This window comes from Ammospiza caudacuta, chromosome 5 (assembly GCF_027887145.1).
Source record: "Ammospiza caudacuta isolate bAmmCau1 chromosome 5, bAmmCau1.pri, whole genome shotgun sequence".
Taxonomy (NCBI): Eukaryota; Metazoa; Chordata; class Aves; order Passeriformes; family Passerellidae; genus Ammospiza; species Ammospiza caudacuta.
The window spans coordinates 3620410-3648188 of NC_080597.1; the positions used below are offsets into that span (position 1 = coordinate 3620410).

General features: G+C 39.5%; 1 protein-coding gene across 2 annotated transcripts; it reads left to right on the top strand.

The window, feature by feature from the left end:
• On the top strand, positions 1–27779 carry SLC15A5 (solute carrier family 15 member 5). 2 transcript variants are annotated; one of them, XM_058805840.1, is made up of 10 exons: positions 1–120; positions 1767–2262; positions 3873–4095; positions 7721–7890; positions 9744–9964; positions 12695–12881; positions 15372–15560; positions 19717–19848; positions 26473–26581; positions 27363–27779. In XM_058805840.1, exons 2-10 carry the CDS (start codon positions 1836–1838, stop codon positions 27505–27507), a joined length of 1803 nt encoding a protein of 600 aa, XP_058661823.1. In that variant the 5' UTR covers positions 1–120; positions 1767–1835; the 3' UTR covers positions 27508–27779. The 2 variants fall into 2 exon arrangements, with proteins under 2 accessions (XP_058661823.1, XP_058661825.1); XM_058805842.1 differs by having other exon boundaries at positions 9–120; positions 1939–2262.

The window sequence follows — 27779 nt, forward strand, 5'->3', positions numbered from 1 at the left end:
CCCAAATTTGGGTAAATGAAACCACATGGGGACTAAGAGCCATCCCAGATAGGAGTCTTGTTCTTTGTGCTGCTTCCCATGATGTGATTCACTGTGAGCTGCCAGCTCCCATGAGAACAGGTAAAATTGGCACTCTGAGAGAAAACAGAGTATTTAACATCCAAATGTCTATTGGAGCAAGGGTTTATTTGTCCGTATGTTTTCTATCTGATGTTAAAATACCGTTGTATCTGCTTAAAGAAAAAAAATTGCTTAAGGAAAAATTATTTTCCTTATGAACAGTTAGGTAAAAGTAACTTCATGAAACAGAAGTTATGTGCACCTTTGAGTTAAAATACTTTTATCTGTCCTGTCTTAATTTGAAATTGGCTTCTTTAGGCTTTGAGGAAGAAAGTAAGCTGAGGTGTACTTGTAACTTCTCTGGTTGGTTTGCTCAAAGTAGGATCATTTTGGCTATCATGGGTCAGAAAACAAAAGCAGTTCTTGGCATAGGTCACAGCTGTTTCCATCCCCAATTGAATGTCTCTGAAAACTATGAGGTTTCTGCTGTCTGAGTTCTTGTTTTAGACTTGTAATAGGTTAAAAGTATATTTAATTTTAGGAAACAACCTAGCACTGTTTAGATTTAAGCTTCAGAGTTTTCAGGCTTTGTGTCTGAATTGTGATTTTTTTTTTTTTTTTTTTTGGTAATCTTGGACCCTTTACCCACACTGGTTATATGCTTTTGTGTTTCTGTTTTGTGATGTAGTAGTTCTCGTATTCTAAATAGACCTGAAGAGGCCAAATTTGAGTAGCTATAAGGACAGATGGAAGGAAATAACAGAACCCATGTCTCAAAAAAGAGCTCTGTTCAGATTATCTGACCTGGTTTTCCACTTCCTTGTAACTTGTGCACGCATTTACATTTGCACAAGACAGATGTGGGATGTTTCCAGCTGTAAGTGGGAGCATTTAGATCAGGTGTTAGTGATCTTAATGAGCTCCACAAAATGCAGAAGCTGACCTGGGAAATCAGCAGACTTTGCTGTGGATAAAGTAGCAGGAACATTATAAAGCACTGTGAGTTTGGCTCTTCCTAATTCCCTTTCAAGGCTGTGATAGCTTTTGTTTGATATGAAAGAAAACATAAAAAATTTCCTGTGCCCCTGCACCTTCTGGTGTATGGTACCTATAGGGGAGAATCTGCCTTAGGAAACAGTTTTGGACTAGGCTGTTTTTAGGTTCCTCTTTTTTCTTTTTATTATAAAGTCAACTTACTTTATTTTAAAATTTGTTTTTCTAACTTAAACCTAGTAGCATTGCTTATTTTTATAATTACCTTTATCTGAATTTCAACCAGAAATAGAAAGAAATAGCACAATCATTTGATAATGTTAACCTTAAAAAAAAAATCCCTGTGTTTATCTACTTGCTGTTTTTCACTTGTTGCCTAATTAAAGTATTGGATAGTTTTAACCAAATTATTTTCTCAATCTGTTATTTGAATTCTGCTGAAAATGTTAGCTTTCGTTTGTTTAAACCTTTATCTTTAAAATACAGATTGAGTTTTGCATACAGTATTGGATTCACATAATTTAATAGGTAATATAATTCTGGGGGGAAAAGAATCTCTTTCACCCCCAAGTGAACTAATTAAATAAACGACTTAAATTCCTAGTGCTGCTGTGTTCAGAAGCTGAGGTGCTCATGTAGTTCTTTGATTTTTTTTGTTTGTTTGTTGGGTTTTTTCTAAATTTTCTTTGATCCTATGTGTAATATCTCAAAAGTGACAGGTGCCCTAAGAAATTGTAGTAGCAGAGTGTGGAATTCAAAGCGAGACTCGTACCAGTCTGCTAATGACAGCGGAGGAGCACAGAGGTGTACCTGTAACTCAAGCTGATCTACTCAAAAAAAAATTTAAAAAAATTAAAATAAAAAAGACTGTCATGCCTGCTGCAGACACACAGGAGAAGGGGTTTGTGAACCACATGGCTGACAAGGAGCAACGAGCTGGGAAGGAGCCTGAAGGTGAGAAGAAGCTGCACGAGGCCGTGTGCGTGCTGCTGGTGGAGCTGTGCGAGAGGTTCACCTTCTTCGGCATCGTCTGCAACATGATCCTCTTCTGCACTGCCAGGCTGGGCTACCCCAGCCACCAGGCTGCCATGGTCAACATGTGCTTCGTGGGCACCTCCACGCTCACCCCGGTGCTGGTGGGCTGGCTGGCAGAGTACCTGGTGGGGAGGACCAAGCTGGTGTGCATCTGCATGCTCCTGCACTTCCTAGGTGGGTGACTGCGCCGCGTTCTACTGCTTCTCTTGTAGGAATGTGCTCTTGAGCATGGTGTTGGGCATCTCCTCTAACAGCTGGTTACTCAGCTTCTCCTCTGCAAAATGCACTGCAGTGTTTTCACCTTTGCAGCTTTCAGTGAGACAAAGCAGAGTTTGTGTGTGCATCTTGTGTGGCTGGTGCGCAACTTGGCTGCTCTGAAGTGGCTCAGCTGCTGGCAGCAAGGATGCTCAACTCTTAAAGTTGGTCCCTAAGGTTATCAGTGTTTGGAACAAGTGCCAGGCTTCAGTCAGAGAGAAAATTCTAACTCCTAACTGCTTTCCTGCAGTTAGGAGTAAGATAATATGTAGAGGTGCAAAGGACTTTTGTATTTGGACAAGAGGAAATGTATTTAAGAACACACCACTATAAACAAACTTTGCCTTAAGTATCCTAATACCTGCACTGAAGGGCCTGCCTGCTGTTGGCATGTTCTGAACCTTGCCTGAGTATTATTTTGAGTGCTTTTTACAGAAAAGGCACTTCTCAAACAAAATCCACCTGTTCTGTAGCAGCTAGGGCATCTCCTATGCACTGTTTTGGCCTCCCACTGTAGGGCATCTCCCAGCACAACCTGACAAATTAAACCAAGTTGATAGAAATGCTTCTTGCTTGAACCAGTTGTTGAGCAAGTCTGATTTCTACAATACCCAGCCATATTGGTTTTTAGACATGCAACAAAGAAAGTAAAAAAAAAAAAAAAAGACCAAAAAATCTGAACATTCCTGAAATGTTCTTGAGCTGATTGCAAAACCATTTTTCAAGCAGTCTGGAAAAATGTTTGCTGTTGTGTTCCACTGTTTCTCCTTTGGTGTTCTGGTTTAAATCTTTCTGCCACTTTTCAGTGCTTTTCTTAAAGTAGAAGATTGGAGACACAAACACAATTTGATGGATTATTGTTTTAACTAGAGCATTTCTTCCTTTGGAGATAAATCATTAAACATTCCTGATAAATAAAGTTTAATGCACAGTCATAGGAGTAGCTAATACTGGTGGTGTTGAAACACCAATATATTTTAAGCTTTAAGTCCATTAAAACTTGAAAAATCTACAGCTGACTAAATATGAAAGACTTGCTTTGCAGACTAGAAGAGGCAAATGCAATTTGTGGCAGTGCTTCTATAGCTAAATTTTCTGAAAATCATCTTTTCCATGAAGTTGCTACAGAAAGAAGAATTTTTCCCACAAAAGTTTTGAGAATTTATTTCCTAAATTATGATTCCTATTACAATTCTGGGATTTTTAGAAGAAAAAAAATCTGCACTCCACTGTGGGATGTTTTGTGGGTTTTTTTTATTAATTGGTGGTTCAGTAGATAGAAGAATCTGAATCCTTGCAAGCACTTCAGAGGAGGTTTGGTTTCTCAAAGGTCCGGAGTGGTATAGCTTTACATAACAACCAAAATTTTCTACCTCTCTACAGAATTTGCCTCTACACTTTTCTCTTGTTTATCTTTGATTTTCAATCTCTCTTTTCATACCTGCATAGAACATACCTGCTCTAAAAAATACAGATCTTATTAATCTGGTTCCAATTCCCTTCCAATGACCATTTCCTTTCCATTCCAGGCACAGCACTGTTACCTGTGGTGTCATTCCCCTTCGAAGACGTTCACATTGACCGACGACACGTCCTCCTCACCCTGCCCAAAAGGGAGCAGAAAATCGTGTTCTACTTTGCTCTCCTCACAGCCAGCCTGGGAATAGGAGGAATAAGAGCCCTTGTGTGTCCTCTGAGTGCCTACAGCCTGGAGGACTATGGCCCAAAGGACCTGCTTTCATTTTTCAACTGGTTGGTAATTTAGTGTTGGCTAAATATCTGTCTGGAGTGGTAGAGCATTGCCTTGAAATGCAAAGGTTCTGTGCATGGTGGGTTTCATGTTTTGTTTTTAATGGCAGAACTTTGAGATTTTGGAAGAGATTCCAAGAGTTAAAACCCTTCCTGGCTTCTCCCTTTTGCTCATAATTGATAATCTATTTTGGACACCTACAGAAGTGCTCAGTCAGAGTTTTTAGGATTAAAAAAATTGCCCAAATACTCAAAAGACTGGCTAATCTTTTTGCTGTTGGAAGAAAATATTCCATTTAGTTTTGTGCCTTTAAGATGGCTATGCTTTTAAGATATTTTTCTCTCACTCCCTAAGAGTGTCAGAATTCAATGATATATTGAGATTTACATCAGGTTTTTCAGCAGTAGACTACTGGTTTGCTGGAAGTCAGGGCTGTGAGTTGTCTCACGCTAAACTCAGTTGTAGGGATCTGCTGTATTATTTCAGCTTTGCTGCTGCCAAGTTCTGGCATCTGATAAACCACTTGGCATTTGTATTTTGGTTGATTTTTTTTTTTTTTTTCCCATTCATAGGAGTAATTGCTCCTAAAATGGTTCTTAAAATCAGGGTTTAGATTTTTAAAATTTTTTTTGGTATGAATTATTTCTTTCTCCATGCATCAGGGAGGTAATTTTCGATGGTTTGTTTGCCCTTATTTTCCCCTTCTGTTGTCCTATAGAGTGTGCTATATTTTCTGGTTAAACCATGCAGTGGGGCTCCCCATATTTCTCCTTCAAGGCAGGGTGAAAGAAAGCCCTAAACTGCCCTTTTTTTTCTCCTTTACATGCATGGTTATTAAAATAAAAACTGAGCACATTTACATATTAACAATACAATGCTGAAGAATCAATGAAGATCTTGGGGAACCAGGTCTCTCCTCCTTTGGGGATGGCTTTCCTGGCTATTCTTTTTTCCTTCAATTATGTTAATATCAAGGAGTTTTGAATTAAATCCAAACTTCAGTGAATAAAGTAACTTTACCGAAGGTGGATGAGACTTTTTAGTTCCTTAGAGCACATTCTGCCTCCTTGACCTGCCCATAGCAGAGAAGAGGAAACAAAAAATCCTTCCTTTTTACTTTATTCTGAGTTCTAATCCTTAATTAGCAACATCATTTTGATTAAATAAGACTCTGGGGGATTAAGACTGGAGAGCAATCAGTTGTTCTGAAGGATAGCTCTGGAGAGTTTATTGTACTGTGGTCTTAGCCATTCAGAATTGTGTTTAATCAAAGTGACATTTCTCAGTGTTGATTACAAAGGAGATATAATATGAATAAAAAGTTCCTTGGGGGAATCCAAATGGGTCAGTTCTTGGAACTTTGGAAATATCAAGAAAGGCACAAGTGTGTTTCAAAAAAATTTAATTTTTGTACTGGCACCCGAGGAGGGGCTTTGGAATGCAATCTCAAAATTTAGAAAAATGCAAGGTTCATTCTGAGCATTTTTAATCTAATTAAAACCCTCAGAATGTAATCACGTTTTCTTGGTAGCCTGTCCTCTCTTGGTGGGTGTTTGTAATGAGATTTAATTTAAAAATTATATAAAATAGGATGGCATATTCTTGATGAGTTTGAGTCTGGTCTTATCAAAATTCTGTTTAAACAATCAGAATTATTGAATTAAAGATTGGGTTAAAAGTCCTGGTATTTACTTGTTTTCTAATTCAATCCTTCAAGAAGATTGCTTGGCACATCTTATAGCATGGTTCCAAGCTGCAGTATGTACTGTGGCTCTGATCTTATAAGTAAGTAGAATATATCAATCCTAAGTGAAGAAGCAACTTGAGTTCTGTTGGATTAAATTTTTCTAGGTCCTTCTGCATTTCCAGGGTTAAGGTTATGGACTGGTTCTGTTTTGCAGGAGGATAAATACATTCTGTCTGTGGGGGCAGAGAATGAGAGCAAAGGGTACAGAGAGAATGGGCAGAGCTGTATCTTGTCTTACAGACTTGTAAAAAACTGCAGAGACTGTGAGACAAATGGTGTTTTCCACCCTCACTCTCTCTGTTTTGTTTCCACATATTACAGATCAATTTCTGTCATTTTCTCAATTTATTTTACTTTGACTTTTTAATAACTTTTCCTACTTCTTTGGGATTTTTTCCCCTCACTTTGTTTTTGCAGAGAACTCCATAGTGGTACTGAGAAAACTGACCTCCTCCTGCCAAGCTGTATAAACATGAACAATAATTTTCAATAAGAACCACTTGGATGTTACTTCTTTAGTTTTCCACCACAAATGCATTTCTGTGAAATGTTTAATGGGCTTGGAGCATTTAAGTTTATATCTGCATTTCTGTCATAAAGTATGTTGCTATACAGCAGTGAAAATGAAAGTGCTCTCCTGTTTTTCCTGCTCTTCAGGATTTTCTTTGGAAGCTCCTATTTCCAGCCAAACACTCGTAGAGTCATGAAAGATGTCAGGACCTTGGGTAGCTCAGGCACAACGCTAAAAAGTTTGGAAAACAGCCACTGAAGCTTCTGACTTAATAATTGTCAGTTAAGAGTTGATTCAAAACTTTTACACAAGTTCTGGCCAAATGAGTCATGTAATTATATTTTCTAAAAGCTTTAGTTGGATGGGTCAATATTTTTATGTACGAAATCCCTCCAACTGTATCATCATCGAGTAGCATAATTCCAAATCTTTTGTCACTGAGAAGATAATTCCAGATTCATTAGCCCAAACACTCAAGTTCAAACAGCATGCATGGTGCAGAAGTGGCACTGAACAAGAAAATGATCTTTTCTTCTTCTAGTAATATGTATTAAGCGTTATAATTGTGTATTTCACCTTTAAATGAAACCATTTTGCTGTAGTTCCAGCAAAGGCAGAGGAATATCTTCTTGCAGTTGCTTCCAGACTGTAATCTTGGACACACTGGGACAGTACTGCTCAATAATTGCGCTCTTTTCAGGGGTTCCAAACTGCAATAGGCCTGCCACTGCTGCCATCTGCCTCCAGGAATGTGTGATTTATCCTTTGGATGCCTTCTGTGATTAGGAGGGGCTCAGTACTTACTTGGGAAGCACCTCTACTACAAATTACAGTCTCAGACAAAATTATGGAGGGGAAACTCCTTATCAAGATATTCCAGAAGCCAACAAAAATTCAAGCTGAGCCTTGTAACTAATAACTGATAAATCAAATTTTAATATTTCTTGCATTTTTTAACATTTAATATTTCTTAACCAAAGGGTGGTGGCATTAAGACATTTCTCTCTTAATCTTGAAACACAGGATTGGATGATATTTCATACACAGAACTTGTTACCAGATATTAAATGTTTAAATGGTAAATGTTGATGTATTTAATTAATGTCACCCACAAGAATATTTCCAGTACCAGACTGATAATTTGTTCAGCTCTGCTGCCTTAGTACACTTACTTTAATCATATACCTCTTGGAGCTGAGACATTTGAGTGAAAATCTGCTTTAATTGCTGTGCTAATGTGTGCATGGTACTGATGCTGTCCATGATTACTATACTTAACCATGCCTTTAATTGGATGTTTTAATCTTCTGTAAAAACTTTTATATTATTCAGCCTCTCCACTTTTCTCTCTCTTGTCTGTGTGCTCCAGGTTCCACTGGCTGGTTAACTTGAATTCAGCAGTGGTCTTTGTCAGCATTTCTTACATCCAGCAGTCCGTGGCCAGGAACCTTGGCTTTCTTATCCCATTTGTGTCTGGGCTTATGGCTATGATCACAATTCACATGGTTCGGGGTGAAATGATTTACAAACCCAAAGCAGGTAAGAGGCAGCTCTGTCTCAGGAAGCATCTTCAGAGATTGCTTTCACAGAAGAAATTGATTTGCATCTCTAAACTATTTATTCTATAACTCTGCCCTGTTTGGTGGTAGATCCTTGGGGTTTAGCCCTCCAAAATCTGCCTGTGAGAAATTCTGTTCATCCTCTGGAGTTCAGGGTAGGCTGTAATAGTGGGAAGCAGTCTCTGGTAAACTCATGGTGGTTTTCTGTCATGTCAGGGCATGTACATTTGCCTGTGCAGGAAGAGATGTAACATGCCTGCTGCTGGTGGAATTGATCTTGTCATGTTTTGTTCAACCTTTTATCTGCCCAACCCCTCACATTCCAAAGGAAAGGAGATGACCATGACAATCTTGGAGACCAAGTCAGATGAGCCAGGACACAGCTGAGCTGCTGCTTTACTGACTCTGCTGGGCTCATCATGGGGCACTCAGTGCGTCTTCTGGTTTCAAACCTGACTGGGTTCAAACCCTTGCAGAGCAGTAGCACCCCATCACTGCTTCTTATTCCTTTTTTGTGTGTGTCCAATCTCCAGTGCAAAGCAAAACAACGTTTCTCTAACTTAAATCTCATTACGAGCTCTGCCAATGAATTGAGCTAGTACCAAATTTCCTGTTATCTTTTATTTACTTCTGAAACTAACTCTGCTTTGAGAAGAGCCCCAAGTCCCACTTATTTTATGGTTAGCTTCTTAGTCAATTCACTCTGGAATTTTGCACTTTTTTTTTTCTTTTAGTCCTCAGATTTACTCTTAAAATAATCTAAGTCTGAAACTTAAACATCACTTGCAATGAGTGGTGAGAATAGTTGCCAAGCACAGTCCTGCAGAACCGTAAAAACTCTACTAACTCTCTGTTTTCAGGTTTTGATTTGCTATTTCAGATTTTATTTTATAATGGCAACATTCTGCAAGTTAATTCCACACTGTCAGGGAGTTTTAAATATTAGCTTATCTTATAAAATGCCCTTACTTAGTTCTTTAAAGCAAGTACTTCCAATAGGTGCCAATGGATATTTCTAGAAAATAATTTCCACATTAGAGATAGTAGGGAGACATTTTCATCCTGCAATTTTATTTCATTTGGGGTTTTGGAAAGTATTTATTTATAGACACTCAAATTATTGTAGTGCTTTAGCACTCAGCAAAACATAAAGTGCCACAACCTCTATTTGTATGGATGGCAATTTGCCAAAGGTAAATGAACCTGCATTTCCAAGCCTGAAGCTAACAGTTTTGCGCTCATTCCACTTTTATTTTGTCTGAGAAACAAGCTGGCAATTCCTGACCCCACTAACCAGTCAATAAGTTTTAATATGTCAAGTACTAGACTGGAAACTCCTCTTTTGTCCTGCGTGCTACTTGGAAGACCCGAGATGATTATTCTGGCCTTGAAATTTATCCATGAAAATTCTCTCAAGTCTTCAACTGTTTTTTAAACTCTTTTTCCTTCTCACTGCCTTTCCCTTGCTACCAGACTTCAGCAGGCATTCAACAGATGGAAAGAAAGTATGAGTTTCCTTTGTTTTTTACATGCTCAACCAGAGACACATGTGGTGTTGTGTTAAATAACTGGTAATAAAAGGAGCTCTTCTCTGTGGCTGTTGGACAGGATTGCTTCTGTAACAATTGGGTTGTGAACCAGCTGGGTTCAAAAGAGGATTTTTTAAAACAAATCCAGATTTATTACCTTTCCCCTCCCTAAAAAGACATGAAGGTGAATATACCAGCTCGTGCTTTCCCTCCCAAAGTGTTTTGTCTCGGCTGATGTTTACCTTGACGGCAGGTGAAAGCATATCAATGCTCAGAGGTGTCTAACTTCTCTGACTGCTCGCAGACAGCTCCCTGCTGACGACCTTTGGGGTGATTTTCAGTGCCCTGAAGACGTGCTGCGTGCGCCAGCGCTACCTCGGCACGGCCGTGCCCAGCTGGCTGGACCACGCCAAGGAGCACCACGGTGGGCACTACAGCGAGACCCAGGTGGAGGGCACAAAGTCACTGGCCAGGCTCTTCCCCTTGTTCACCTTCCAGATTCTCTACAGGACGTGCATCATGCAGGTGGGTACACAGATTTTAAACAAAACTCTTGAAATACGCTCTGCCGCGTGTTTAGCACCGTCTCTCTAGGTGTGCTTTTCCTGACTGTCGCTTTGCCAGATGAGCAGCCTTGAAAAGTAGCTCTAATTGCCTAAGAACATACCTTGCTGTAGCCTCTGATCTCCTCAAATAATGAGAATTGACTTGGTCAAGACTCATTAAGAAGCTTGTGTGAATGCTTGCTGCTATCTTGGAACCTTTTTACTGGCTGAACCATCTTGTGTGAGTCCTCGTGATGTAATAACCGTTACCAGCACTGAGACTCAGGCTCAGTGTTCTTGAAAAATGCAATTTTCCAATGTGTTCCCTCACTTTTGCGGGGAGGTAGCAAGACTTTATTTGCTGTTTTGGTTGCATGTTTCTCCTGCAGTTTTGACCTGCTTGTGTGGCTGCTGTACCTACAGTGGGAGGTTTGTGTGGGTTTCCAGTCCTTTCACAGCCCCTCTGTCAGGCTGTCCTGAGCAGGTGTGTGTGATATAAATGTAAATGTGTCAAGAAGCTCCTTAAGCTGACACAATTCCTTCAGATTCCTTTCTGTCTGGGTGATCCTGGAGTTGGAGGCAACTGGAATGATGAGTTTGAGCTAGCTTGGAGATTAATTTTTACTCCTTGGTGTTAAAATGCTGCTTAAAGAAATTCTTACGAATATGTGGCATATACTGGTTCACTGACACTTCCTCATGCCATCATTCCATGTTCCCTTCATCTGCCTCATTCTTTCTTCTCTTTCCTCCCCAATTCCTCCCTTTCTCCCAAAAGTATTGGAATTGGAGATATGGGGAAGATTTTGAGATGATCAGAGAATACAAATTTATTGTGGAGTACAAATGCTTATATAGTATTTTACGAAGATTAGTAATGTTTTACTACAATGGTTGGGTTAATCATCACGTGAACCTTTACATATTACAACATCTCTTGCTTGCAGAGGTTGATGTAATTTTTTTTTTTCTGGTAAGTCAGTATGATTTAATCTTCTTGCAGTCTTCAAAGCTGTTTGTTCTTGCCAAGACTTCCTGTGATCAAACCTCTTATGCTAACCAGGTCCAAAGTCCATCATCTGTCTTGTGTGTCCCAATACAAAAGCACAAAAAATCCCAAGCAAACAAAAATAAGATTCAAAATCAAAACCACACACACAAGACCAAGGTTATGCATTAGTGACCACATGAAAATTAAACTGATATTATAATATATCAAGTTGATTATAAAGTATTTATCTAGAAAATGCAGATGTCTTTCCACTGCTGAAAGAAGTTAATCCTTTGGCAGAATTTCCAAGAAGTTTAGGGCTCTTTCTCAAACTCAGATCAGTATCTTTTTTGTAAAGATTAATAGTATTTTCTTCATATTATTAAGTTAACAGCTTTCAGGGCATATGATTCATGTTGATGATATTTTAATTCCTATTCAAAAGTCAATTCTTATTCGCAATAGGCATTAGAAAAAAGGAACCAATGAAATTTGACTCACTTCTAAACTTTCATAGTTCTGTTTCTGTTTATTCTCCCTTTCACAATTTACATTTCGATTTGGAGGTGGAATGTAGGTGAAAAATATTTTTGTGAAGGGCTAGCATTTGAATAATTCTTGGGCACTGAACAGACTCAGAATGTGTGGGGCTGGCTATGACCATTGATGAGAAATCCTACATGAGCTCAGTTAACAACTATACATTGATTTTTGGACATCTATAAAGCAGCGATATTCTCCCTGGGTTTGAAATCAGTGATCATATTGAAGAGTGTGCAGGATGCTGCAGGAATCCAGAGCTCAGTAAAAACAGACAGATTAAAGAAACCAGTTCTAGGTTGAGTTCTGTCATGACTGTACTCTGAATTGCTCAAATTAGAATTTCCCAGTCTGTAAAATACAGTGGATTATGGCTCCCTGCTGCGCATGAAATTAGTTAATCAAGCTTCTTCCAAAAAATCCCAAACAAACAAAAAAACCCCACTGAAAATTCTGTAAATCTATTGACAGAAGCCATCAGGATTTTGATTTTACACTTTTTGATAAACTCAGCAGCTGTGCTGTATAACCTCACACAGATAGGAGAAATAATTTGCTTTTTTAGTGAGAGAGTCTTACAAAACTACTTAATTGTGTACCCAGTTGGCTGCCACTGGGTTCCTCACCTTCTTTCTGTCTTTGGTTTTCAGTTCCCCCAGGTAAAAGGAAATCCTCCATGGGTGACCTGACTGTGAGTTGCACTAAGTTGGTTCTAAGGCTGTACCCAAATCTTCATTCCCTGTAGCTTTTCAATTGCTCTGACCTTGAGCACAGAATCATAACCCTGTGCCTTGCAATTCTAAAATTAAATCACTCTGCATTTTGCTATTTCAAGATTCTGATCTGTTAAACACTGTCTGGGTGAAGTGACTGAAGTTTTGGGTGGAATTATTTAGTATAGTGGCTGATGGCTCTAAATAGGGGTCATCAAACAAACTTTTAGACTGTTGCTTAATTTGTGAAATGTAGGAGAAAATCTCATAAACGGGAGATGTTATGTTCTGGCAGAGAGCAATCTTGTCATTATCTAAAAGGCTTTCTTCATGAATGCTCATTCCTTTTTTGCCAGCAGGTATTTGGTTTAATGTGACTTCTTCAGAAGGAAAAACTTGAAGAGGTTTCCAAAAATGAAAAAATGAAAATCTTATCCATGGGTTGTGGTTTTATCCTTCAATACAGATCCCTTCAGGATATTATCTCCAAACCATGAATTCCAACCTGCACTTTGGTGGATTTGTCTTGCCAGTTGCAGCAATGAACGTGATCAGCATCGTGCCCCTTCTGATTCTTGTTCCTATTTTGGAGTGCATTAACTCCTGGCTCTTTAGCTCCAAAGATACTGGACATTCTCCAACAATTTACATTGGTATGTGAAAAGCACACGTGTTTATACAGCTTTAATATGTTTTCTGGGTTTGAAAGAGAAATTTCAGTGTGATGGATGATCCTAGACAATTATATCTGACTATAAATGTTAACATGGATTTGTTTGGGACGATGCTTAGAAGTAAAAGTGTTTCAAAGAAATTATTTAAAAAAACACAGTCCTTAAACTTAAAACTATTACCTTTCATAGATACTCTCATTAAACTCCCTACATTTTTTATCTTCCAGTCTGCATTGCAAACCTCAGATGAAAATATTTATAAACTGCTATTTTCTCAGTGTGCTGCTATTAATTCAGTGCCCCATGGCAGGCAGCACAGTGAGTACTGACACACACAGAGGTATTAATCTGACTAAATTAGCCTAATTAAGAGTGTTATTAAGTTTTATACAAACCAGAAGCATATAACACAGCAGGTTGCAATTAGCCTAGTTTTTAAAATAACATCTGCATTAAAGCACAAAAAGCACATTCAGATAATCATTTTCCTTTAAACCATGGAAATTTCAAGTTAGTATTAATGTTCTATCCTGTTATGTTGAACAGCAGTAGAATATATGCAGTGGTTTGTTCTTAATAGGTTCATTTATCAAAATAGCCTCCTGTTAGGGGTGATAAACTACCTGAGGCAGAAAAATACCTGTGAGTACAGGCAATGGCTTCAGATATCCAAGTATATGACTGCACCTGCAAGTGTGGTAGACCTCTAAGTGCCAATATTTTTGCCAACAGTTAATTAGGTTCTCAATTATTTTCAGCAACAAAATTGGAAGTATAAATAGGCAGTTGGTGTTAAGCCAGCCTATAACTATATTTTAATTCAACTCTTGCAAAAAGAAGAAGAAATTTAAATAGTTTTCTGGAAATGTTCAGCATGTTAAGAATAGAAGTTTTCAAGGATAAACCATACAGACAACTGAAATACCTGGTTGCTCTGGGTCTACATAAAAACTGTAGTCTGTTACTCTAGTTGTTGGTTTATTCATAAAGGTCCAACACAGTTTCTAGATGATATAAAGAACCTTGTCCTAGAATCACCCCTAAATATTACTGAAACAGCTTGTTCTCCTGTAAAACCCAAGCCTCAGTCATTCCAAGCCTCTTGTTTTAAAGAGGACTGAAGGGAGAAGAGTAAAGATGAAACTGTACCTCCAAGGCTCTTGGTTTCTTCCTTTGCCTCTTAAAGTCTTGAAGAAAAAAAAAAAAAAAAAGCTGAAATTTTTGGGCACCCAGAGGTTCTTTTTTTCTGAAATATATTGGCTTTTAGCAAAGCAAAATGCTCCAAGTTTGTTGCACTGCTCGGAATACTGAACTGCTGGAGGTTTCTTCAGTACCAACATAATTTTTCACTAGGAGAGCTCTTGCTTTGGATGACTGCAAGAAGCTCCTTGAGGGCTTCCTACCTGGCTTTGATAAGGTGCAATAGCCAGAAAATGCTGCTGAATTCCCTCCTGTCATCAATTTTCAAGCAATAATTCATTGATATTCTCATTAAGCACTAGAGGAGCCTAAATAGCATCCAAGGCCAGGTTAGGCAGGGGGGTAGGATTTTTAAAGCTGTGAACATACAGGAAAACTCTGCTGGAATAAGGGTGTGAGAGTTTGGTGCTGAGGAAGAAACACAGAGGCCTGCAAGAACACAGCAAGGCTAAGACCACTTAACTGTTTGAGTTTTTTATTCTTTTCTAAAAAACATGGGCACTAAAAAAAGACAAAGTTTATATGTGTTATAAATATAATATGAAACAAAGGCTGTTGATATCCAATCTATTAAGTGAAGCAATTGCCAGTCATGAAGGCTTGGTAAGAAAAAGAGAGTCTAAGCATTTGAGCCCAAACTGTCAAAAGCAACCAAATTCTCACATTATGGCTTAGAAATGTTGGCAAATCAGAAATTTAGTCAAAATCAATGAGAGCTCAAACCATGAAAAGTATAGATAATTCAGATTCAGAGACTCACTTTCTTTGTGTTTTTCTTTGTTGAGAGGACACAACCATTTCATACTGCCAAGATCAAGAAATACAAAACAATATATTTTAATAGTATCCTCTTTACAATGGGTGAAGTGTGGGGTAGTTACAATACATCTGAGTTTTAGAAGAATTTCCTTTGGTTCTATTCCTATCCTTTCTCTTATATTATGTGGAAGGACATTTGCCTCTTCTTTCTTTTCTCCTTCCTTTTCTCCCTCAATATGCAAAAAAAAAAAAAAGTGAAAAGTAAAACGTTCTTCTTTGTGACTTTGGTGTTAAGAGAAGTTTTTCCTCTCTCATTTATTCTGAACTCTGACACTGTGTACTAAGCTGATGTCCTTTTGCCGCTCTTTATTTGTGTTGAGGTGTCCAGAAAAAATTATTTGGGCTGGGGGTAGGAAGCTTCTTTTGCATTTCTTAGGAGTTTTCTGCACTCTAAAGCCAGGATGGTGCTGTAAGAGTGGCCTTGGTGAATGCCCTGTGCTTTTCACCCAGTTGTAGGTCAGTTATCTGCTGCCCTTTCCGTGGTGGCTGCTGGCTTCTGCGAGATGCACCGCAAGCGCTTCCCCCAGGTGGAGCAGACTCTGTCTGAGGAGCTTCTCCTGGTCTCCTCCATGCCCTGCTTCCACCTGGCTCCTCAGTACGTCCTGCTCGGAGTGGCTGAAGCCCTGGTGACTCCCTCCTGTGAGTAAAATCAAATGGGCTAAAGGAAAGGTGTCCTGGTTCTGTATCAGCTGCCTAAAAATAATTCCTGTCATCTGATATTTTATCCCTGGCTCTCTTCCATGGGCTTAATGAGCAGATCTGTGCTTTACCTGCTTCAGAGAAGCATAATTTGTGTTGCTGGCTGTAGCTCAGGACAAGCAGTGATGTTCCAGATCAATGGGGAGGGAGCACAGCCCAGTCAGGTCCCTGGGGAGCACAATTCCCTGTTTGGTCCTGGGGCTGAACCTGCTTCAGGCAGACTGGATGAGCTCCTGAGACCCCTTCTGAGCTGTGATGATTTTATTGAGATGGAATAAAAACACACCTGAGAGCTGAGCTGTGGTTATGCTCTGAGACCACCTAAAAGGCCACAGCCAGAGCAAGGTGAAGCAATTTTCATTTTTGGGCCCAGCTAATGGAATTACTGAATGTTTTTCACTGGCACAGAGCATATGTGGGCAGGTAAATGGGACAGGTTAACCTGGTGTAGGCAGCTGCAAGGCTTTTGTTAGTGCTCCAACCAGGAGTCGTGAGAACATGCCTTCCCAGATCCTCATGTCTTGGCTTGTGACATGGAGCCAGAGATAAACACTCCTGTTTTTCAGAGCTCAGCTTGTGCCTGCCATCCACACATCATGTAGTCATACTCTTGATTGTGAGTCTGAACCTTTTCTGCTTTCCATAGTTTACTTTTCTGTGTCTTCACTGACATTTTTGAGGCTTGTTTTCTTCTGAGGAGCATGCAGAGTGCTTACCAGTGTTTTACCTTGCAGAGCTTTTAAAATAAAAAAAAAAAAGTTAGTATTATAAAAATAATCTCAGCAACATTAACTTAGAGACACAGGTAAAGTAATTGCCTGGCTGATCTCTGCAGGCATTTAATTCTCTGGGTTGAGTGTCTCTTGTTCCAGTACAACCCCAGAAATGTTCAGGTTTGTGTTTAAGAGCGGGAAATAACTTCAGTGTTTCAGCTTCATTCTTACACTCTGAGACTACTGAGAGCTGTGGGTCACAGGCTGTCATTAAAAAGGTAATTTTCCCTAGTTTTAAATACTTAGCACTTTCATAATGCCTCTTCATCTGATAGCTCTCAAGTACTTAACTGAGACAGGTTTCTAGGCAGGTAATTTGGTTTCTAGGTTACAGGCTAAGTGTAACTGAAAACTGTGACCTTCTCTGTTTAGCTTAACAAAAAAAAAAGGTTAGGAGGTGACTTGCTTACAGTCTTCTCATGCAAAAGCAGGGGAAGAATATTGCTGGTAGAAAAAGGCCTTTTAATCTGGCACACTGGGACGCAACTGAGTCCAGTGACCAGAAGATTACATTAGCCTTTAAGAAAAAAAATAAAACTCCATTTTAGGGCTTGTCTTCCTTTTTTTTTTTTTTTTTTTTTTTTTTATTTAAGACCTTTTTTAAAGGATTGAGGTTATAATTTCTTAGGAAGAAAAGCTGTCCTTCCCCATTTAAATAGGGATTAAGCATCGTGCTTAGAGCTGCAGTGACAGGTGTGACTTAAGAACCCAGCTAAATGGGACTGAGTCTAAAGACTTGCAGATAAAAAGCTAAAGGGAGGTGCCTAAAATAAGATATTGCTGTAGCTGATGAGGAAGGAGGTCTGCATTCATGGTAAAATTTGGTTGCAGAGTGTCACAGAGTGTCTTGGCTGTGCAGGCAGGGCAAGCCAGCTCTCTGCAGTCTGAGAATTCCAGCTGCTGATGGAGAGGAGCCTGCTTATCCCCCAGGTCTTGCACTGGCTGAGGTTCACTCAACCATCCCCAGCCTCTGCATTCAGGCTTCTGACCTGAGCTCTGGCTTTCCACTTGAGTTTGCCTCCCAAACAGCAATTCAGTTCATTCAGTGAATCTCCATGGATGTCAGTGACAGCCCAGACCCTCACAGAGCTGTCCCACCTTTCCTGACATTTTACTGCCTTGCTTATGCAGAAGTTCAAATTCAGTCATTATAATAATTTACTGGACCTGAAAGTACATGATCCAAGCTGAGGAGGGGAACGTTCACTCCCTTAAGCAGAGGGAAGAAAGGAGATGGCTCATTTGTGAAGAGCTTGGTTAGAGATGTTAGCTTTGGCACACTGAGCTCTTTATTTTCATTAGGACCTCACTCATTGAGGTTGTTCAGCCTGGGAAAAAGAAGGCTTCAAGATTACTTAATTGTGTCATTTCAGTGCTTGACAAGAGCCTGCAAGAGAGATGGAGATTTTTTACAAGGGCATGGAGTGACAGGACAAAGGGAAGCTGCTTCAGACTGAGAGTAGGTTTAGATTGAATATCAGTAGGAAATTCTTTACTGTGAGGGTGCTGAGGCTCTGCCCAGGTTACCCAGAGAAGCTGTGACTCTCCCATCCCTGGCAGTGTCCAAGGCCAGGCTGAGCCCAGAGCAGCCTTGTTTAGTGGAGGGTGTCCTTGCCCATAGCAGTGAGGTTGGAACTGGAGGACTTTTAAAGTCCCTCCCAACCCAATCTATTCTGTAATTTGGTCCCTGACACTTAAAACTGTGTTTATAAAACATATTTCATTATCTTGTTGATAGGAGTTTTGAATAATCTGCTTCAGGTGGCAAGAGCATCTCTTAGAATGATACCTGCCACTAAGCAAGTCTGAAAAATAAAATCAGACAATGGTATTGCTCCCCTCCACAGGGCCACAAAGTTCTCAGTAGCCTCTGACAGGCTGAATTTGTAACCCCAGCTTGGTTTAAAGCAGGAAAGCCACAGCTCTGTTAGTTAGAGGATATATTGGGGATGGCTTTGCCCACCAATAAATTGCAATGGTCTCCAGGGGGAAATGCAGCAGCTGTTCAACAGCTCCCAGCAGCACCGTGGGGAAAGGGAGGAGGGGAGCAGGCTATTGAAACAGCAGGGGTAATTTAGGTAAGTAGGATGCAATTACCCAGGCTGAATTTGACCAATATGCATGTTTTGCACCCCTGCTTTTAGGAGGGAGGAACAACTAGAAACTTTTAAGTCCTTTAGTGTCTCCAGTTAGCTGTACAGTGCTTCAGGCTGTTGCATCTACAGATGGTGACCCAGGCTCACCTGCTTTCTCTTGCCCTCAGGCTTCTGGTTCCTATTGAGAGTGAGGAAGAAAACATTGTCTGTGGCATTATTTTCTTTCATTTTTTTTGAGAGTTTTCAAAGCTCTCATCTGGACATCCAAATTAAGAATGGTGAAAAGTGGTGATTGCAAAGTTTCATTTGTATTCAGAGGCAACTCAGCATCCAAACAGGACCCTCTGCTGGCAAGTTTTTCAAGCTGGAGGTCATTCTAATTGAACAAATAAAGCATGTGGGGACACTGGGAGAAAAGGTGTGGAGGACAACTCAAGGAGTGAAATTAGGAAATAAAAGTTTTTGGTGGTAGTGAGAATTGCACAAAAAGAACAGCTATCATAAAGTCTTGCTGTTACAGCCGAATTACAGCTGGTGGGATTATTTATAGGCACCCATGCTACAGCAGCATGCTGCAGCTTCCCCTCTCCACCAAAGCTGTTGCTGCTTCTGGTTCAGCCTTCTGGCAAGAAAGTGAAGGATGAGGTCTTAAAAATGAGCAAGTGAGCTTGGGGATTGCACTCCAGGGAACAGGAGCATGGTCCACCCTAAAGGCAAAGCAAGCTAACTGTCCAAATTAAGGCAGAGCTCTAGATTTTGGAGTATTTATCAGTGGCTGTGCTGCACTGGCTCTGAGATAGGAGGTCCTGCTGTTCTGCAATTAAATACCACATCCTTTGTCTTCATGCTTTACTGGCTGTGGTGGTGTTTCTCTGCTCTTGCTCATGCCTGAGGTTTTGAAAGGTGCAAGCAAAAGTCTGGGTAAAAGATGTTTCTACACTTGTGGGACACGGAGAGCTGTGTGTGGGTAGTTTAGTACAGATATTCATTTAAGCAGTTCAGATAATGCTTTGTTACAGGGCACATATTGACCTGTTATAGGGTACATCTGATTGCACTTCTGCACAAGTAATTCTCTGCATAAAATATAGAAAATCACTAATAGAGATGTTTTGAAATTTTTGTATTATCCATGTTCTACCATCTTTCTTTTGTTTTCTTATTTTTTCCTTCTTTTTTTTTTTTTTTTTTTTTTTAACTTTTAACTGTTTCTGCTTCCTTCCAAAGGTTCCTTACTTTCATTCTGGCTCGTGCCCGAAAGAATGAGAGGGATTTCCATGCACTTTTTAGCTCTCTTTAATGGAGCTGGCTGCTTTGTGGGAGCTCTCATTGTTCAGACAGCCCACGCAGGCACTCAAGGTAAGAGTATGCTCATGGTGGGTGCTCCTGAGCAGTTTTCTAATATTATTGATTTGGAGAATCAGGCAGCAGAATTAAAAGGGATGCCAAAGTTGTATTGATTTGCTCTCACAATTAAGATGGAATTAAGATAGGAAATAGCCTTCCAGCTGTATTCATCCAATTTTAATGAGTCATCTTAGTTTTGATAGTCAGAGTAATTAGAGGATGGCATCTTGCAGGAAGTCCTCCTGTCCAATCTCTGTACTTCTGCTCTGGAAGACTGAAAATAAATTGGCTAGGAAGCACCTTTTTGTGTTCATGAAGGAGTACATTCATGTTGTTCACACTTACATGGAGGCCTCTGGCCTTGAGAGCAAGATCTGAGCTTTAAGGAATGGGGAATATTCCTTTCTGTCTGTTCCAGGATTGAGGTTTCAGGGCTGAGGGTTTCAAAGCTGTCTGGGGAATTCACTCTCCTGGAGCCACTGGTTCCTCTGCCTTTGCCCAGCTTTGGGAACAGCCAGGTTCTGTGGCAATGCTGTCTCACCGTGGGCTTGTTGTGCTGCAATTCCCACAAATCTTCCTGTTTCAAAAGGAGTTACTGCAGGTTCAGCCTGTTGAGGTGCATTTAGTGGAAGCTCAGAACTTGTTGTTCCCATGTTACTGACTTTCAAAATCAGGCAGGAATTTCTTAAAGTCATTTTTCCTTTGCTGCCGAATCTTCGTTCAATATAGAAAAGACTTGTTCCACAAGGAAATGTAACAAGGAAATCACTGGAGTTCTTGAACTGAGAGACAGGCCTCCCAAATTTGTTCACAAATTTGAAATAGTCGCACTGCTGAAGGAATATTTGTGAAGATGCCATTGACAAGCTCTGGTGGAACATTTACAGAGAATTTTTTTATTAGAGACCACAACTGTTGGCCCTAATGCATGACACCACTGCAATTGGTGCAGGATTTTGTAACTGTTATGGTTAAAATTTTAGGTTCTCCTCTTTCCTTTTTCCCTTTCCTTCTCTTTCTTCTACAAAGAATCATGTAACTTAAAACCAAGCAGAAATGGGTGTTTTGAAAGTGTGACAAGAAATTTTTATTCCGACTCGCAAGATCTGAACAAACAAATGATGCTTTGACACGCAGTCCTGTTTTTAAGTTAAAAATTCAATTAAAATTTTATTACAAGGTATAAAACATCACCTGGAGATGGGTAAAAAACAGGAATATCTGCACAAATGAATCAGGCAAAGAACTATAAGCCCCAAGCCCCAATCCAGTGTGGAGAACTGAGCTCCTTGAATATCCCCTGGTGGAAAAGTTTGTTTTTCATTATTGTGAGTTCAGTGTAATATGGTAATATGGGGTAAATTAAACAAACACTTTAAGACAGACTATATTGCTGATTTTTTGTCTCTCTCTCCCCCCACCCCCCCCAAATATGGAAACTATTAATTTTTATGAGACTGAAATATTTATTAAAACTGACATATTACCGCAATTTGACTTTGGAAATTAAATAATTGCAAAATAATCAAGCATAATGTCAGCACCAAAATATTTTGCCTGTGTTGTGTCACTATTGCGTAATTAATTTCTTTACTGAGTATTTCTGTACTCTGCGATAGAGGAAACCAATTTTTGCATTTGATTTTCAATTCAGTTGGTTTTTGTCTGGTTTGCTATCAAGGTGATTAATCCCTTTTTTGTGAAATCGTTTAATTGATTCATAAAAAGTTTTTACTTGCCAGAAATACTGTTTTAAGAGAGATGGCGAAACCAAGAAGGCTGAGATCTAAATTCTCCACAGGCTGCAGTTGCCACATCCTTTTGTTCAGGATTCTTGAGCAAACTGAAAAGTTTCCTGGCTAAAATATTCCTCACTCTTAGAAAGCTGGGTGGCAAACTTCTCAACTTTAGCTTTTCTTTTCTTTTTTTTTTTTTTTTTACTTTTTCCAAAGCTGCCTTTGTGTAACTTTGTCAGACCTGCTGTTCCTGTGGGTGGAATTGACTGCACCATTATCCTGAGCAAAAGTCACTCTGGAATTTCCAAGGGAATCAGTGACACTCAGTATTCAGATTAAGATGCTGTGATGGGAATGACTGCTGCTAAGCAGGAAAAGTCCTCTGCAAAACTTGAAAAGCTTTAGGGAAAATCAAGTGGAAAATGCTTGGTGTTTGCTCTGCTGCTCTAGTTAGGACAGTGTTAGAGTTTACTTTTCCTATTAATATGTAAACAACATATTACTGGGCTTTCACTTTTTATTTTTAAAAATAATTAGGATCTTACTGGGTATCTCTTTCTCAGTGTTCCTTGCTTGAATAAGACTAATAATTCCAAATTACCGCACAATTCACAGCTTGCAAGTGATGGTGATGTTCCTGGGAGTTCAGTTTTTGTTCTAACACTCCTCTGCTCATCCCAGGCTGTTCTCCTGCTGACTCCTGGGTCTCACAGTAGGTTTAGGATCAGACTTTTGGAGGTGGGGATAGAGTATAGCAAAACAAAAAATGCATTTTAGTCTCCCTTTTGGTTTTCCCCTAATTTGGTAGGAAATGTTATACGTACAATTTTTATAATGGACAGCTTCTTACGGAGGACTTTGGTGCTCATTACAATCATATCAAACCCACAAGGTTTTAATAAATTTTAAAAAAATCTTTTGTTTTTTTTCAATTTATTGAAACCTAGTGGCTGCCTAATGAACCCACTAAAGATGACTGCTGTAGGGTACAAATTTGTGGCTTCTCAAGTAAAATTAAATTCCAATGACACAAATAAGAATTTTACTGGTTTTTTTTCAGATCTGTTTAAAGAGCTTGTAAATATTCAATATGTGGACAATTTATGAAACTGGGAGTCAAGCAAACCAACCAAAACTATTTTTTTTCTTCCTAAAAAAAAGCTCAGCTAATTTACTATTTTCTTTTATATTGGAAGAGCAAGTTCTTTCTCTTTTGCAGCAAGAGAGGATGGTGTTGATAAAATGGCTCTATGAGATTTAAGAAGGTTTAGTGAGTGATTCCTGGGCTATGGATGCTTTTGTCTTGTCCCATGATTCTTGTTTCACTGAAACCTGAGCCAAGACTATTTCTGGTTCTCCCATCTCCAGCACTGAGACCATGTTTTTCCATGTTCCTGCAGCGAAAGTAGATCCTCCACTGTGTATTTTGAAGTGTTGAAGCACAGAGGGTGTTGACAAAATTTAAACATTTTTATATCCTATTTTATGCCACTAGCTTAGAATTTTATTTGGGGTTTTATTGGCAGAGTTGATCAGATATCAGTCACAGTCAAAGCTGCATTAATCATTTTTAACGCATCTATGGAGGATGGTGTGAATATGATAAAATAAGACTTTTTTTAAAAAATCTGACGAGTGCAAACAGATGATGGGTGACAGTGATATTTTCAGTACAAGCTGGGAAACTGCTTTCTTTTGGATCCCTTACCTCTCCTAACATTTTAACGGAAGAAGATGCAAGACAAAACCTGTCCTCTTATGCCAATCATTTCAGAATACATTTCTCTAAAAATATTAATATAAATATGTAAGAAAGAAATAAAAATAAAAAAATGTCAGAGGAAGGAAGCTGTCCCAGACACAGTTTTCCTGCTTGTATTTAGAGAATCACGGGGGGAGTTGTGGTTTGAGTTTGGGTTTTTTGGTTCTTTTTATCATTTTAGTCTTGTGTAATTCTAAAATACCAAAGATGATAAAGCTAAAGGATATTTCTTGCAGTCCAGATGGTGGTGGCCACTGGTGCCTACTTAGCTAATAGGGATTAGAGGCAGAGTGAGACTTCAATTTGGATATGATCAAACACTAAATGTATGCCCACTAAATTGATGAAATGAAGGAAGGCAATACAAGCCTTGTTAAAATATTAATTAATTTTGTTTTTAATAATCCTAGCATAGGTTGCAGGATAGCTGCAAAAATGCAGGAATGGTACAGGACTGAGTGACTTGTGACATTTGTTTTTTCTTCAAGGTTTTCCTCATAATAAAATAGGATAGTGCAAAAAATCCTGGATGCCTCCCTGTGCAACTTTCCCTTGAGCTCTCTGAGGGTGCACCAGAGCAGCAGAAAGGTTGTGTGCACTAGTATTTGTCTAAGACTGGCCCTTTTTAGGTTTTGTTCAATTGGCAGCAGCTCCTTGCTGTCAGTCACCCCCCAGAAACAGCCCAGGAAAGTTTTTGTCCATTTCTGCTTCACCTCCACCCCTGCCTGCCTTGGTAGGATCAGTTGTTTCCTCTTGGTATTATTGGTACCTTTGGTAAATTCTTGGTAAATTATTCCTTCCTCTTGGACTAACTATAGTATTGTACGTTATTCCTTCTTCTTGGACTGAGTGATTTTGATGGAAATTTGACAGGACTCCAAAATGTCAGTGAAAGTTTACCAGGTGCTTTCTTTCCATGATTGCAGAGCAGACTTGAGGAACAGACTCTGCCTAGGCTTCGTTTTCCAGCTTGTTCTAAATTTGCCATAAAATACATAAGCAATTCACCTCTAACCAGTAGAGAAAAGTCTATTTAAAATAGTGCACCTAAAGGAAACTTCTGTTTCTTTGTGGTGATTCATGCTTCTAGGTGTTCCTATTGTTGGAATGAAAATGGAAATCAGGAGCTTGTTGCAGAAAGTTAATTCCCAGTGAGCAATTACCTGTGTGACAAACCAACCTTGTAATTGCCCCTTCTGTTGGCAATCTCCACAGAAAAGAACAAGATGCACAGAGCCCACAGGCAGTATCTTTTGGGGGAAAGTGAATTTTTAGCATGTTGCATGCTGAGGTAAGGAAGGGGAAGTGCTGGACTCTTCAATCACAGCAGTGCCCAGGGTGCCTAATTCCAGCAAAACCAAAAACTGGCCCTGATGTTCATGGCTGAGGGTGAAATCCTGAGAGTTTGAACCCCAAAGGCAGTCAGCCTGCAGACAGCTTGTGGGAGGTGTTAGTGGGGTCAGGGTGAGAGCATCTGAAGGGATGAGTGAAGTTCTAGCACTGATGATCCCTGCAAGCAGAGGAGAGGCTTCTCTGCAAGGTGACTATAAGCAGATGTAAAATATAGTCCAGGTTTATCCCCTATTTCATGGGGAGAAAAAAAATTAAAAGTAATGAAAGAAGAAAAAGGAGTGAGAAGTAATTATTTTTTGACTGTAAGTAGGAAAAGGTTATATTAATTTTTGCTGCATCCACTGATGAAAATATTTACTGCAAGGATTATAGTCTGGATATCCTTGGAACTGCTGCCATCCTTGTTCCTCTGTAGAAGAAGGGACAACAAGCCTTGTTGTCCCTCTCTGAGAGGAAAAGAAAGCCTTGATCCCAGGTCTTGCTTTGGACAGAGCAGGAAACTAGGGAGAAATTGTGTGCTGTATGGCAGCTGGAGCCTCACCATATCCTGCCTGGTTTTGTCCCTGCCTGAGCTGTTGATAATTTGGTTTTTCCCAAGGCTCTCTGTCATTATCCTGGCCTCACTGTTTAAACACTGGCAAGTCCTAAAAGAATCAGGGAGGAGACAGAGCAAGGATCTTTGACCCAGGCCATGGAGAAGTGGGAGTGGAATTCAGTGCTTGTCTCTGGTGCCTTTATCAGTGATAACACAGAGAATGGTGCAAATGGACCTTTGAAACTCAGAAGATACAAAACTGTTTTTATTAACTTTTTAAGTACATATTTTGTGTTCAGGTTTCACTGTAAATGCCATTCCATGAGAAAGCTCCTGCAGTTAGCCCAGCCAAGGTGAATAACCCAGCAGTGAGTGTGAGTTTTGCTCTGACAAGCTGCAGTGCACACCCCCATGCATGATTTCTCTTTCATCACATCCTCGTGCTCTGGCTCTGCCTTCCACTGGCCCCTGGGGGATGCAAAATGATGCAAAATGAAAAACTACCCGATTGTGAATGATGGCAGTAAAAGTTTATAAGCTACTAAAATGAAGTTACAGCACCTAGGAGCTCAGTCACTTACAGTGTTGGATGATGGGTTTTTAAAACTGGCTCTGAGATAATGCTGTGAAAGAAAGGGAGCCCGCAGAGGTGTGGTGGTGCTGCTCTGTGATGGGCAAAAATGCAACATGGAATGGAGAGAACTGTGCAGGAGCTTAGGAAAACTGATGGCACCTGTTCTCTGTCAGTCCCAGGAGAACTAAAAGCAACAGCTCTGAAAAGAAATGTGTTTATAGCTCTAAGATGTGAAGGGAAGAGAAAAATGTAAATATATCAATGTGCGTTTGGCAGGGTGTAATCCTTTGACTGGTGTCTCTCCTGTGCTGTGGAACTGCTCTTGGTCTCTAATTAGAAAAATATTTACAATCTAAGGATGACAATCAGTGTGTAAAAGTGGCATTCGTGGCCAAAGGATCTGTTAAGGCCATCAGGCTTTTACCATATAGCTATGGTGAGAAGTCTGGTTTTCCTTCTTTCCCCATTAGCTCATTCAAGGGGTGAATTGCCACATTCCTGAGATGGGCAGGATTTGATACCAGTCTTTCATGCAGGAAAAGGTGTCTTTGGACACACTGATGCTGCAGTGGCTCAGATCAAGGCTATGCTTTTAATCTAAATCTCCCAATGATCTCTGATTTGCATGTCCTGCTGCAAGGCAAACTAATCCTGCTGCAAATGTCTCCTTCACCAGGCAGCTGGTTCCCACACTCGCTGCATGAGGGTAAATTGGAGAGGTTCTTCTTCTTCTTGGCTTCCTTAATGATGGTGAACACCCTGGGGTTCTGGGCCATTGCACACAGGTACGTGTCAGAAAACGAAAACTTGGTGTCTTGTTTGTAGGTGCATTTAAAAATTCTAATAAAATCTGCGGGACTAGTGTGTAATAAAGAATTGATAGTGATAGATCACATGTGGAGAGGTAAAAAAAAAAAAAAAAAAACCAACTGATGTAATTAACCTTAAATAGTTAAAGGATCTTAATTCAAAAAGCCCTAAAGAAAGAAGAGCATTGTATTCTTACTTTCATCATATTCTTTCATCATATTCTTTCTGGAAAGGTGTTAATTTTTTGGCAGGGACTTCAGATAGGAACATATAATTTTTCAATAATACAAGTTTTTAATTACTAAAAATGTCTTTTGAAATCAATTGTTTCTTTTTTTGAAGAATAAGAATTCTTTGAGCAGGGAGGAAAAAGAATGAAGACTATTCAGATAAACACTGATTTAGGTGGGGAGGAAACAGACTTTAAAACTTGGAATAAGAAAAAATACACTAAAATTTCTCTGTAGGAACAAAGCAGTTAATTATTTTTTTTTTAAAGGATGCAGTATAGGTATTATTAACATCTGCACCTAGTTTGATACTTCTCATCCTGAAGTTCTGAAAGGCTCTAGGAAAATGCAAATATGCATTTTCCTATTTTTTTTGACTGCCTTGAAGTCCAGGACTTGGAAGGCACTGTAACTTAAAGAGTATTATACAAGTATTTATATATTATATGAAAAGTTATACATAACAATGGGTGAAGCTAATACTTTAAAGGATGATTATTTTATTTTCCTTCTGTATTTCCCCCAGATACAACAATCTGCATGAGGATTGCACCAATGGGTTCAGAGGAGGTTTTCCTGGAGAAAAACTTTTGAAGCATGCAAAAGCCATCAAGCACTATAATTCTGTCCTGGAAAGTTCTCCCATTTTGTCTCCTGTGGAGAAAACCTGATAGAATTTCACCCTGATAAAATTTCAACCCTAAAATTTGGCGGTTTTTATCCACCAGCTCTCTAAGGATAAATTACCCAGCGCACTTAAGTGGAACAATGTTCTGGTATTTATGAATTATCTGGTGAATAATACTGTTATTTAGAAGTTAACAACATAGCAGTATTCATAGGATCTGGCCTTGAAGAAGGCTGCACTGTCATAATTCACGTGGAGGCCAAGGAAAACTCACTGCTTGCCACAGTTGGAAAGAGGATTTTAATCTTTATATGG

What these genes read in the sequence shown, in the direction of transcription:
- SLC15A5 (XM_058805840.1), top strand. Translation starts at nt 1,836, where the DNA reads ATGACAGCGGAGGAGCACAGAGGTGTACCTGTAACTCAAGCTGATCTA. An exon ending in ACAGGACGTGCATCATGCAG is followed by an intron (nt 9,965 to 12,694) that starts GTGGGTACACAG and finishes CCTTCAATACAG; the next exon opens with ATCCCTTCAGGATATTATCT. An exon ending in AGCCCACGCAGGCACTCAAG is followed by an intron (nt 19,849 to 26,472) that starts GTAAGAGTATGC and finishes CTCCTTCACCAG; the next exon opens with GCAGCTGGTTCCCACACTCG.